This window comes from Canis aureus, chromosome 6 (genome assembly GCF_053574225.1).
Source record: "Canis aureus isolate CA01 chromosome 6, VMU_Caureus_v.1.0, whole genome shotgun sequence".
In the NCBI taxonomy this organism is placed as follows: Eukaryota; Metazoa; Chordata; class Mammalia; order Carnivora; family Canidae; genus Canis; species Canis aureus.
Window position 1 is genome coordinate 13,438,566 of NC_135616.1, and position 12,054 is coordinate 13,450,619.

A 12,054-nucleotide genomic window follows, 5' to 3' on the forward strand; every position below is an offset into this window, starting at 1 on the left:
AAAAATTGGTATTTAACATAGCCATTTACCTAGTAGATATCCAGACAGTTATATTGGCATTGATTTTGACTGAAACAGGCTAAAATTGAACAACAAACATTTAAATACCTAGTGTACACCAAAACCATACTTTTTTATTTATTGATGACAGGATAGAATTTTCTTAGAGTTAAAAAAATTAAAAAACCTTTTAACATTTGGCAATTAAAATTTTGAAGCAGATATTTAATTTGTATCAAATTCTAGCAAAATAAACTACATATAATAATATATCATCTTGGGATGCCTGGGTGGCTCAGCAGGTTGAGCATCTGCCTTTGGCTTGGGGCATGATCCTGGCATTCCGGATCGAGTTCCACATCGGGCTCCCTGCATGGAGCCTGCTTCTCCCTCTGCCTGTGTGTGTGTGTCTCATGAATAAATAATTACAATCTTAAAATATATATATATCATTTTGCTTGTGAAAAGGGTATTAGGTAGGAAAATAAGCTAAAAAGTACAATATTTTAAAGGAACATGGGACGCCTGGGTGGCTCAGCGGTTAAGCGTCTGCCTTTGGCTCAGTGCATGATCCTGGGGTTCCAGGATCGAGTCCCACATCGGGCTCCCTGCATGGACCCTGCTTCTCCCTCTGCCTGTGTCTCTGCCTCTCTCTCTCTCTCCTGAATGAATGAATGAATGAATGAATAAAATCTTTAAAAAAAAGAAACATTTGTTGTGCTTGCTTTGGCAGCACATATACTCAAAATGTGTTTATAACTTCTGTACATCTAAAATTTCAAAATAAAGTTTTTTATAACTGGAAAAAAAGTGGTTTTAGATAATATAATATGAACAAATTACATTCTTGGATATCAGTTAAAACTTAAAAAAAAAAAAACTTTTTTGCTCCTATTACTAGAAATAGTAGCTTGAGTATGAGAGGCAAGGTCATACCTTCTGCTAATTCCTGAGAAAAGGCTAGTGGTTGAACAGAATACAAGACCAAAAAGGTATCAAAGATCAGAAAGATTCCTAGTCTCTGAGAACTATAACAGATTAAACTGATTACTTCTTGCCTTATTTCCCAGCTCATGTCCAGCTATGCTCCCCTTCACTTGATTGATGTAACTTACTTTGGTTTTTGAAGCACATCTGACTACTCCTTGCTTTTTACTTCTATTGCTGAAAGCTCCTTCTCCCCAAATTTTCTGTGTTAATTTCATGTGTACAGTTGTATATTCCATTTATATACCAATTAAACTTTTAAGTTTTAAGTCTATTAGCCAAAGCATACATTGAAACTCAAGGTATTATTACAGCAAAAGCATGATGGGAATAAAGTAAATATGCAATTTTGAGGAAAATTAAAGACTTTCAGGTCAATTTTATAACCTTTCTAAAAATGAGTGTGTATCCAGTTTCTCTTGCTCTTTAGTCTTAAGGAGATAAAACGGGAGGGGTATATACATTATTAAATAGTTGCATGATATGTTAAGTTTTAAAATTCTCAACTAAAGAATAATCCAAACAGTGCCTGAGGAGCATTTAATTGACTTAACGACTTGAAAATAGTATCTAATTATTTACTCTAATAGCAGGTATAAAGTCTTGGTAAAGACGTAGTAGATAAAGTGTGAAAATCAGAGGATAAAATTTTTAAGATAGGTATAAAATCGGCTTTTTTCAAAAGTTGACTGAATTTGTAGAGGGAATGATGCCTGATAAGTATTTACAAGTGTTCTACGAACAAACTGTTTTTAATGATTGCCTAAAGTGGCCAGAAGTAGCTAACTTTTACCTGGAGGCTTCATAACTCAGGTCTATTCCATGTTTAATATAATAGGTTTTTAAAAATCTTGGGACTTTACATTAATTCGTAAGTGATTTTTTTATTACAATTCCTAATATACATTTTAGATATTCTTTACATGTATCTTACATTAGGTCTTATGGCTGATCTGATGCCAGATTTCATTAAAGAAACCATAAGGAATCACAAGGAATTTAGAACGATTGGACTTACTTTTTCTTTGAGGTGAATTGTTGGTATATCTAAAATGAAAAAAAAAAAAAAAAAAGTAGAAAATTGCTATCAGTGTGCCCTGCAAGCTCAGTTTTCCATTGCTCACATTTTCTGTTCTGTTCTCCTTTGACTCTTGGAAAATTAAGTTCTTTGTTTGCTTTTATAAGACAAAGTGCACGCCCTTTAGTAGTCTGCTGTTTCCTCCTTTCCATCTATGTTTTCTATTCTTTCCTAGTCCTGCTTGCCCTTTGTGCTTTATGCTAAAGGGAAGAGATTTAAAAATGAAAGTCGAAGAAAAATCCTCCTTTATGTTTATGGTCTATAGAGCATTATGACCTGTGAAGAACTGATCATTTCAAATCTTATGATTAATTCTATAAATTTATTTCTTTGGGATTTCTTACAGATTTAAAACTTAGTTGTAAACTGGAGCTATTTGGGCAAAATGACAAACTAGGGCTCCCTCTTCCCCTGGATACAGCATATAATAATTGCTTAGCTTGCTAGAGGTAGTTTACAGATACAATGTAGATGTGTTTTTTTTTTTAACAGTTCAAAGGTATGTTAAGTTATCTGAGAAATATTAATCACTGTTAATAAGGCAACATGGTCATGGTGCAGAGGGGTGGGGTACTGTTTTCAGTTAGACTTGTATTGTAGGTGGGGCAGTGAAGCTGACTGCCAATAGTGTATCATGTTTGTAACATTTTCTAAAGGCTAATGTTTAGTAATTTAATCAAAGAACACACAAAGCTTTCCTAGAGGCTCTATATGGGTAGTGGAGAGAAGGTAACTCAGAAGACTTAGCCTCAACTCCTAGAGTAAGTCAATTTCCCCAGGCCTCAGGTTCCTTATATGATGTAGAGATTATCCTTATTCTTTTGCTGGTAACATACTAGGATTATTGTGGGATCAAATTAAGTAATAAAGTACTTTGGAAACAAAGCATCGTCAAAGTATAAAATTTTTTAAAAAGATTTTATTTATTTATTTATTCTTGAGAGACCTAGAGAGGCAGAGACATAGGCAGAGGGAGGAGAAGCAGGCTCCCTGCAAGGAGCCCAATGTGGGACTTGATCCGGGGACTCTGGGATCACACTCCGAGTCAAAGGCAGACACTCAACCGCTGAGCACCCAGGTGTCCCATATATAAAATATTTTTAAAATGAAATACCTCAACACACTGCACAGTGTGTTACCTGCTAATGATTGAGCCAGATGCATTAAAAAATATATCAAATTTGCTCCAGCTCTACCAGTCACACTGTAACAAAGCAGGTTCAATATAGGCAGTTCTGCTATATGACCACGTGCATATGTATAAAGTTGAAAAACATTTTTTTCTGACCTTTGGAATTGATGTTAGGAAATGGTTGGAAAACCTGCAAGTATTTATAGAATTTTTGCTATGGTTGGCCCTTTGGAGGGAAACAACTTGTTGGGTTGTTGGATAGAATTATTCAGGGCCACATTTCAATTCAGTAATTTATTCTTTCAACAAAAATGAAATTAATGTTCATATATCTAAAGTAGTTTGAGTTAATTAGAAGGAAATATAAGATACTTGCGAGACTCCTTGGTAGCTCAGTTGGTTAAGCGCTTAACTCTTGATTTTGGCTCTGGTTATTCTTGGAGTCGTGAGAGAAAGCTCCTTGTCAAGCTACACAGTCAGTATGGAGTCTATTTGAGGTTCTCTTCCTCTCTCTCCCTCTACCCCTCCTGCATTCACGGGCACTTTCAATAAATAAAGTCTTTTTTAAAGATTTTATTTTATTTATTCATGAGAGATAGAGAGAGGCAGAGACACAAGCAGAGAGAGAAGCAGGCTCCGTGCAGGTAGCCTGATGTGGGATTCGATCCCAGGATTCCAGGATCATGCTCTGGGCCAAAGGCAGGCGCTAAACCACTGTGCCACCCAGGGATCCCAATAAAGTCTTTTTAAAAAAAGAAAAAACCCTTGTGACATATGCTCTGTTCCCTGTTGCTATTTATTCTGGCCTCTTCTTTCTTCTTCTTCTTCTTCTTTTACATTGTACTTCAGCACTGAACTCTATGGTTTCAAAATCCACTTTGTTCTCTCTTGTCTGTGGGCTTTTGAACATCCTGCTATTTCCGCCTAAAACACAGTCTTTGATTTTTGTAGTTAACTTCTAATTGGCTTTTTTGTCTTCCCTAGCCCTAAGTCTGTATTTTGGAATTTGAACAGTGTTGGGGAAAGCAGGTTAGGAAAGTAAATTGGGGAAATTAATCTGGAATACCTCTATAAATATTTATAAAAGTCTTTATAAATCTTTACTTTTAAGATTATTAGGTAGTCAATATGTTAGAAACGCTTTTGGTAGAATTAGAGGCTGAGAATCACCATAAATTGCCAAAATGTGAAGCAGAATTGTAGAAATGGAGGTGATCTGAAGACAGACAAAATAAGCATTTATTGAAAAAATATTTATTGATGCTTATTATGTTCTTAGCTTTATTCTAAGGGAATAGAGGAGTGAAGGTGATAAAAATTCCACTCCTCTAATATTTAGAAAATACAAAGAATGCCTATAGATTATAAGAAAAAGGAAACCCTATAGAAAAGTGAACAAGTCTTGAACAGACCTCTCACAAAGGAGAATGGCCAAGTAAACATGCAAAGGCACTCATATCATTAGTAATTGTGAATGTAAAGTTAAAATCACAAGAGACCACCATACATCCACCAGACAGATTGAAAATGCTAAGTACTTGTGAAGATGTGAAAATGGTAACTCTCACACTCTGCTGTTGGGAGTATAAGCTGGTACAGCCACCCTGGAAAACTGTCCAGCAGTATATACCCTGTGACCCAGTAATCTATCTACTGCAAGGTATATGTCCAGTACAATGGTTGCTGTCAGTATGTTTCCTGATCTGAGTGATGAGTTACATTGGTATTCCGTTTCTGCTAATTCATTGGGGTGTACATTTGTATGTGTTATACTTAATACTTTCTTTCAATTTTCCCATTCTTATATTCTGGAGAGGGGAGCCGTCATTATCAAAATCATCACCATGATAGCAAACATTAATGAGTTATATATGCCAGGTACTGTTTTAGGTGCATTACAGATAACTCCTCAACAATTCCAGGAGGCTTACTTTTATTATCCTCATTTTATAGTTGAGGAAACTGAGACACAGAAAGGTTGAGTAGCTTGCCAAAGCTCACACAGCTAAGTGGTGGACAGTCATATGAGAAATAGTAAGGGGCCATTTTACTTCTCTGCTCCTGAAAACTTGCCTCTCCAGCAAAACTGTTGATATTTTTAGTTCCACACTTTTTCTTGCCCATTATCCAGGGAAAATTAGAAAGTAGTTCAGGTGTGTTGAGGAATCAAGGTAAAACTTTGCATATACATTTGACTCTTGAACAATTTAGGGGTTTGGAGTGCTGAGCCCCCACACAAATTCATGTATAACTTTTGAATCCCCTAAAACTTAACGACTGATAGTCTACAGTTAACCAGGAGCCTTAACAATAACATAAATAGTTAACACATGTTTTGTATGCTACATGTATTAAACACTGTATTTTTACAATAAAGAAAAAATGTTAATATCATAAGGAAGAGAAAATATTTATAGTACTGTAAAAAACCTGTGTATAAGTAGACCTGTGCAATCAAACCTGTGTGGTTGGAGTCAATTTGTATTAACCTGATTTTAGCACAAAAATTTATTTCAGTTTGAAAGGTTTTCACTCTACATTTTGCTAAAATGTGCATCTGGTATAGCTAAAAGCAAGAATTTATGCTAAACAGAATAGTCATGATGGTACCTTCTAGACTCACAGTCATTAAAGGAGAACCATGGAGTAAGCACCTGATGGCTAAACCATAATTGGTCAGCAAGTTAGGGCTTTTGCTTTTATTCGCCTTCATATCGTTGCAAACTTGGACAAATCAAGCAGTGGCTGTGGGAAATTGCGGGAACCTGGATAGACCACAAATGAATCAAAATTATAAGTAAGTAGAAGTTATGAGGTAGGGAACAGCTATCCCAGTAGAGCAAAAGAGCTGGTTAAAGCATCAGGAGCACTGAAATAGAGATGCTGAATCCAGGAAGTAATAAGCTCCTAGCAATAAAGCAATGATAACGTACTGCCAAGATACGCATTCAAACTGAAACACCAGCCTTTGGGGATTAATCTGTATGATCACATTGTTCTGTAGTTTCTGACTTATGAGATTTTTACCTTCTGCCCATTACCATTTTTATTTTTAGATTAAAACCCCTTCTTGAGTTCAGAACAGCTTTCCGAGCATTAAGTATAAATTTTATTTTATTTTTATTTTTTAAAGATTTTATTTATTCATAGAGACAGAGAGAGAGAGAGGCAGAGACACAGGCAGAGGAATAAGCAGGCATCAGAGAGCCTGTCGTGGCACTTGATCCAGGGTCTCCAGGATCACACCCTGGGCTGCAGGTGGCGCTAAACCGCTGTGCCACCGGGGCTGCCCCCTAAGTATAAATTTTAGACTTACTGTGTGGGCACATATGGAAATGATACTTTAAAAATTATTTTCTTTTCTTGAAATTAAAAGGAAAATCCCACAGAGTACTTTAAGCAATTATAGTAAAACACTTAAAATGTTCATTTGTTTGAAAGTGATCATTATTAAAGAATCTGTTATATAAACTGAAGTACAAATTTATTTGGAAATTAATACCCTTTGCACTTTAATGACATTAAAACCAGAGAATGAAATGTTTTTTCTAGGGATTAATTTTTAAGAACATTTTAAGTGGCCATGATGGATTTACCGTCCCAGCTCCCCCCCCCAAAAAAAAACCTAAAAACTGAAAATCTGGATGAAATATATAAAACCACTGTTTTCAGATGTTAAGACAACAGCAGTGCAGGACTGTGATCCCTGAAATGAGGGAAACAAACAAGTGAGTTGTATGATCACCTAATCACTCCAACTTCCTGCCTACAGGCATAGTCTGAATTACAGAGCAGCGAGAGGACTCTTGAGCAAAGGACAGTGGTCTCAACAAGTTGAGAAGACAGAGATCAGAATTCATGGAGGCCGAGGCAGCTGAAAGTTGCAGTGCAAAATTCCAAAAGGACACTGTGTAGAAAAATAATTCTAAAAGCTTCTATAGGAGTCTAATATTTTATTTTTCTCTGAATTCTGGAATGTATGTATGTAGAGTGAAACTAGTAAAGTTGACCAGGTTGATATGAGCTAATAGCCCTTTGAGGTCATGGGGCGGAGCGGGGGGGCGGGGGGCATTTGAATTTTTTCTAGCTAGAGGAAAAAATCTTTGTTGATCATTCAGAACTCATAATAGAAACCCCCAAAGATTGTGTAATTAATAAAGAAACATTACAAACAACTTTATGCTAATATAAATTTAATAATTTGGATAATTAGACAAATCTCAAATGCTTTAACTTACTGAAGTGTAACAAGAAAAATCGAGAATCGGTCATTTATGTCACCTAGCATAATACCTACTAGGTCCATCCATGTTGTTGCAGATGTCAAAATCTCATTCTTTTTTGTTGCTGAGTTATATTCCTGTGTGTGTGTGTGTGCGCGTGTGTGTGTGTGTATGTACATATCCTATCTTTATCCATTTATCTATTTAATTTTATTTTTTTGAAGATGTTATTTATTTGAGAGAGAGAACATGAGCAGTGGGGAGGGGTAGAGAGGGGGAGAGCAGACTCCCTGCGGAGCAGGACCCTGTCCCAGAACCCTGGGATCGTGACCTGAGCCAAAGGTAGATACTTAACTGATTGAACCACCCAGATGCCCCATTTATCTATTTAAAAAATTCTTTAAGTAGGCCTCACATCCAGCGTGGAGCCCAACATGGGGCTGAAGTTCATGACCTTGAGATCAAGACATGAGCTGAGATCAGGAGTTGGGTGCTTAACTGACTGAGCCATGTAGGCACCCCTATCCATTTATCTATTAATGGACACTTAGGTTGCTTCTGGATCTTGGCTATTGTAAATAATGGCATATAGCTTTCTAAATTAGTGTTTTTGTTTTCTTTGGGTAAATACCCATTAGTGTACATAGTAGATCACATAGTACTATTTTTAAGTTTTAGAGAAACTTCCATACTGTTTTCCACAGTGGCTACACCAATTTACGTTACACTAATGGCACAGGAGGGTTCCTTTCCTCTATATCTTCATCAACACTTCTTATTTCTTTTTTATATTAATCATTCTGACTGCGAGGAGGTGATTTCTCATTTTGGTTTTGATTTGCCTTTCCCTGATGACTGGTGATGTTGAGCATCTTTTCATGCGTCTTATGTCTTTTCACATGTGTGTCTTCTTTGGAAAAATGTTTGGTTCTTCTGCCCATTTGTCAACGACATTATTTGTTATTTTGCTGTTAGGTTGTATGAGTTCTTTATATATTTTGCATACTAACCCCTTATCAGGAATATAACTTGCACATATCTTTCATTCACTGAGTTACCTTTTTGTTTTGTTGATGGTTTCCTTTGCTGTGCAAAAGCTTTTTATTTTGATATAGTTTATGTTTGCTTTTGTTTCCCTTACCTGAGGGGATATATCCAAAAATATGTTGCTAAGGCTGATGTCAAAGAGATTACTGCTTATGTTTTTTATTTTTTTAAGATTTCATTTATTCATAGAGACACAGAGAGAAAGAGAGAGAGAGGCAGAGACACAGGCAGAGGGAGAAGCAGGTTCCATGCAGAGAGCCTGATGTGGGACTCGATCCAGGGTCTCCAGGATCATGCCCTGGGCTGCAGGCGGCGCTAAACCGCTGTGCCACCGGGGTTGCCCTTATGTTGTTTTTATATTAGGAATTTTATGGCTTCAGGTCTCACATTTAGGTTTTTTAATCCATTTTGAATTTATTGTTGTGTATAGTATAAGTGGCCCAGTTCCATTTTTTTGCATGTAGCTGTCCAGTTTTCCTAGCACCATTTATTGAAAAGACTGTCTTTTCTCCATTGTATATTCTTTCCTCCTTTGTCATAGATGAATTGACCATATAAGCATGGGATTTTATTTGGGCTCCCTGTTCTATTCATTCCATTGACCTATGGGTCTGGTTTTGTGCCAGTACCATACTGTTTTGATTACTATAACTCTGTAGTATACCTTGAAGTCTGTGAGTATGATATCCTCAGCATTGTTGTTCTTTCTCAAGTTTGCTTTGGCTATTCAGGTCTTTCGTAGTTCCATCCAACAAATATTAGAATTATTCTAATTCTGTGGAAAATGCTATTGGTATTTTGATTGGGATTTCATTGAATCCATAGATTGCTTTGGGTGTTATAGACATTTTACCAATATTAATTCTTACAATCCATGAACATGGTATACCTTGACATTTGTTTGCATTGTCTTCAGTTTTTTTCATTAATGTCTTATAACTTCCAGTATATCAGTCTTTCACCTCTGGTTAAATTTATTCTGAGGTGTTTTATTCTTTTTGGTACAATTACAAATGGGATTGTTTTCTTCATTCTCTTTCTGCTATTTAATTATTACTGTGTAGAAATGCAACAGATTTCTGTAACTTAGTTTTGTATCCTGCAGCTTAACCAAATTCATTTATTAGTTCTAATAGTTTTTTGTTGGAGCCCTTAGAGTTTCTATATATTGTATCATGTCATCTGCAAGTAGTGACATTTTCGCTTCTTCCTTACCAATTTGGATGCCCTTAATTCTTGTCCGATTACTGCAGTATAGCTACCTCTTAAATGTTTTATAGCCAGGGTTATAAATGTTCACTCCTTCTTTGAGAATTTAAGAGTCAGTCATCTTATCACTGACCTATTTCTTTTTGAATGCCACATAAGAAAGGAAAAGCTGTAAAACAAGAATGACCTTTAAAAGTAAGTAAATTAATGAAAGTTCCATTCAGTGCTCCCACAGGAAGTGAATATAATAATTCAGATTTTGCAATATTGGTAACCTTGGTAAGCCAGACAGTTTGTAAGAGATGAGTAACTCTTGATTTTTAAGAAATGTATTGCCAGTAATTTGAGGAAAAGGTGGGAATTAGGCCAGGAAGCAAAAAACAAGATACCAAATGGAATAAGAGGAGAGAGTCCCATTAAAAAAAAAAACCTCCCCAAAAGTACATTGGAGGTTTTAAGGATAATGAGGGGGAAGACTTGAATGGAAAATAGCATTTGTGATGATCTTCAGTGATTGGATAGAACATTAGCAGGTAGAGAAGTTTTTTTGTTTTTTTGTTTTTTTATTTTTTTGGTAGAGAAGTTTTAGATGTAAAATCCCTACACACTTGGGAAAGCATAGGGCATATGTATTGGGAAAACAGGAAAGTGTGTGTATATAGATAAGCATGAGGAAATAATAGGAGATAAAGTTGGAAAGATAGATTGGGATCAAATTTGGTAAGCATTGGGAGTATGACTGTAGATAAGGAAAAGTTACAGAGCTACCTGGTCCTATAAATGGTAACTGCTAGCTACAAATACATATTGAACACTTGAAGTATACTTAGTCCAAAATTGAGATATACTGTAAGTTTAAAATACATAATGGATTTCTGAGACTTAGTACAAAAAACTCATTAAATTTTTTTTATATTGATGACATGTTGAAATTATATTTTAGATGTACTAGATTAAATAAAATATATTGTTAAAATCCATTTTACCTATTCCTTTTTTTAAAAAATGTGGCTGCTAGAAGATTGAGAATTACATATGTGGCTCAGATTATATTTCTATCACAGAGGGCTGGTACAGATAGAAGGAGTACAACCAGTATTTGCTAGTGCTTACTTCATGCTACATATTGCCTAGAACTTGTAATAAGTTTAAGTTAATCCTCATAGAAAGTCTTATGAAGTAGGTGTTATTATTATTATTATTATTCTTTTTCAAGTAACTGGGGTACAGAGAGGTCGAGCAACATACCTGAAATCACTCCACTACTGAGTAGGAAGCCAGGATTCCCACTGGGCCTCTTGGCTTCAGATCCAGGGGCTTTCCCAGCACATTATTTAATGTTGTCATTGAACCATTTAAGATGCTTGAGCTGGAGAATGACATGGTTGGAATGATGCTTCAGCAGAATGGTAATAAAGATAAGTGAGGAGGGATCCCTGGGTGGCGCAGCGGTTTGGCGCCTGCCTTTGGCCCAGGGCGCGATCCTGGAGACCCGGGATCGAATCCCACGTCGGGCTCCCGGTGCATGGAGCCTGCTTCTCCCTCTGCCTGTGTCTCTGCCTCTCTCTCTCTCTCTCTCTCTCTCTCTCTCTCTCTGTGACTATCATAAATAAATAAATAAATAAAAAATATTAAAAAAAAAAAGATAAGTGAGGAGAAGGAACTTCATTTTTAGCTGTTTAGTCTTTTGTTTGCTTTATTTTATTAATGTTACTTTTGTTGCAGGAGAAAAATTCCTTGTTTAAAGTGAAGTTTTGAATTGTATTTTTTTGAAGTATACTTTATATTAACCACTTCTCAAAATATTTGCCTGTCACCTTATAGATTTGATAATGGGCTGCATTAAAAGTAAAGAAAACAAAAGTCCAACCATTAAATATAGAACTGAAAATACTGCAGAACCTGTAAGTACAAGTGTCAGCCATTATGGAACAGAACACACTGCAGTGGCACCATCATCTTCGACAAAGGGAGCATCTGTTAATTTTAGCAGTCTTTCCATGACGCCATTTGGAGGATCCTCAGGAGTGACACCTTTTGGAGGAGCATCTTCTTCATTCTCAGTGGTGCCAAGTTCATATCCTGCTGGTTTAACAGGTGAGATTTAAATGTACAATTCTGTTGTCAGTTTGAGAATGTGACCTTAGGCAGGCAGTACACAAAGTTTTGGCCTGATGTAAGAAAAATAACTTACTGGGGATTTATAGAAGTTTATATGAATTAAAGCTTCTAACCTAAAAATTAAAGCTATATGTTATACATGGATATTGTTCTGGAAAATTTGGGAATAATTTGGTTATTATCTACCGGTTATACCATTATTTCATTAATTCATTTTTCAAGTAATTATTAAGTGCCTACTATGTGGCAGGCACTGG

At 36.0% G+C, this 12,054-nt stretch overlaps 1 protein-coding gene across 2 annotated transcripts in view; it reads left to right on the plus strand.

Moving 5' to 3' along the window:
- YES1 (YES proto-oncogene 1, Src family tyrosine kinase) overlaps positions 1-12,054 on the plus strand; it is a 65,292-nt gene that overhangs the window by 27,736 nt on the left and 25,502 nt on the right. For both annotated transcript variants that reach the window (XM_077900197.1, XM_077900198.1), the window contains exon 2: positions 11,501-11,773. In XM_077900197.1, coding sequence (XP_077756323.1) covers positions 11,509-11,773 — 265 coding nt within the window. In that variant the 5' untranslated portion in view covers positions 11,501-11,508. The remainder of the gene's footprint in view (positions 1-11,500; positions 11,774-12,054) is intronic.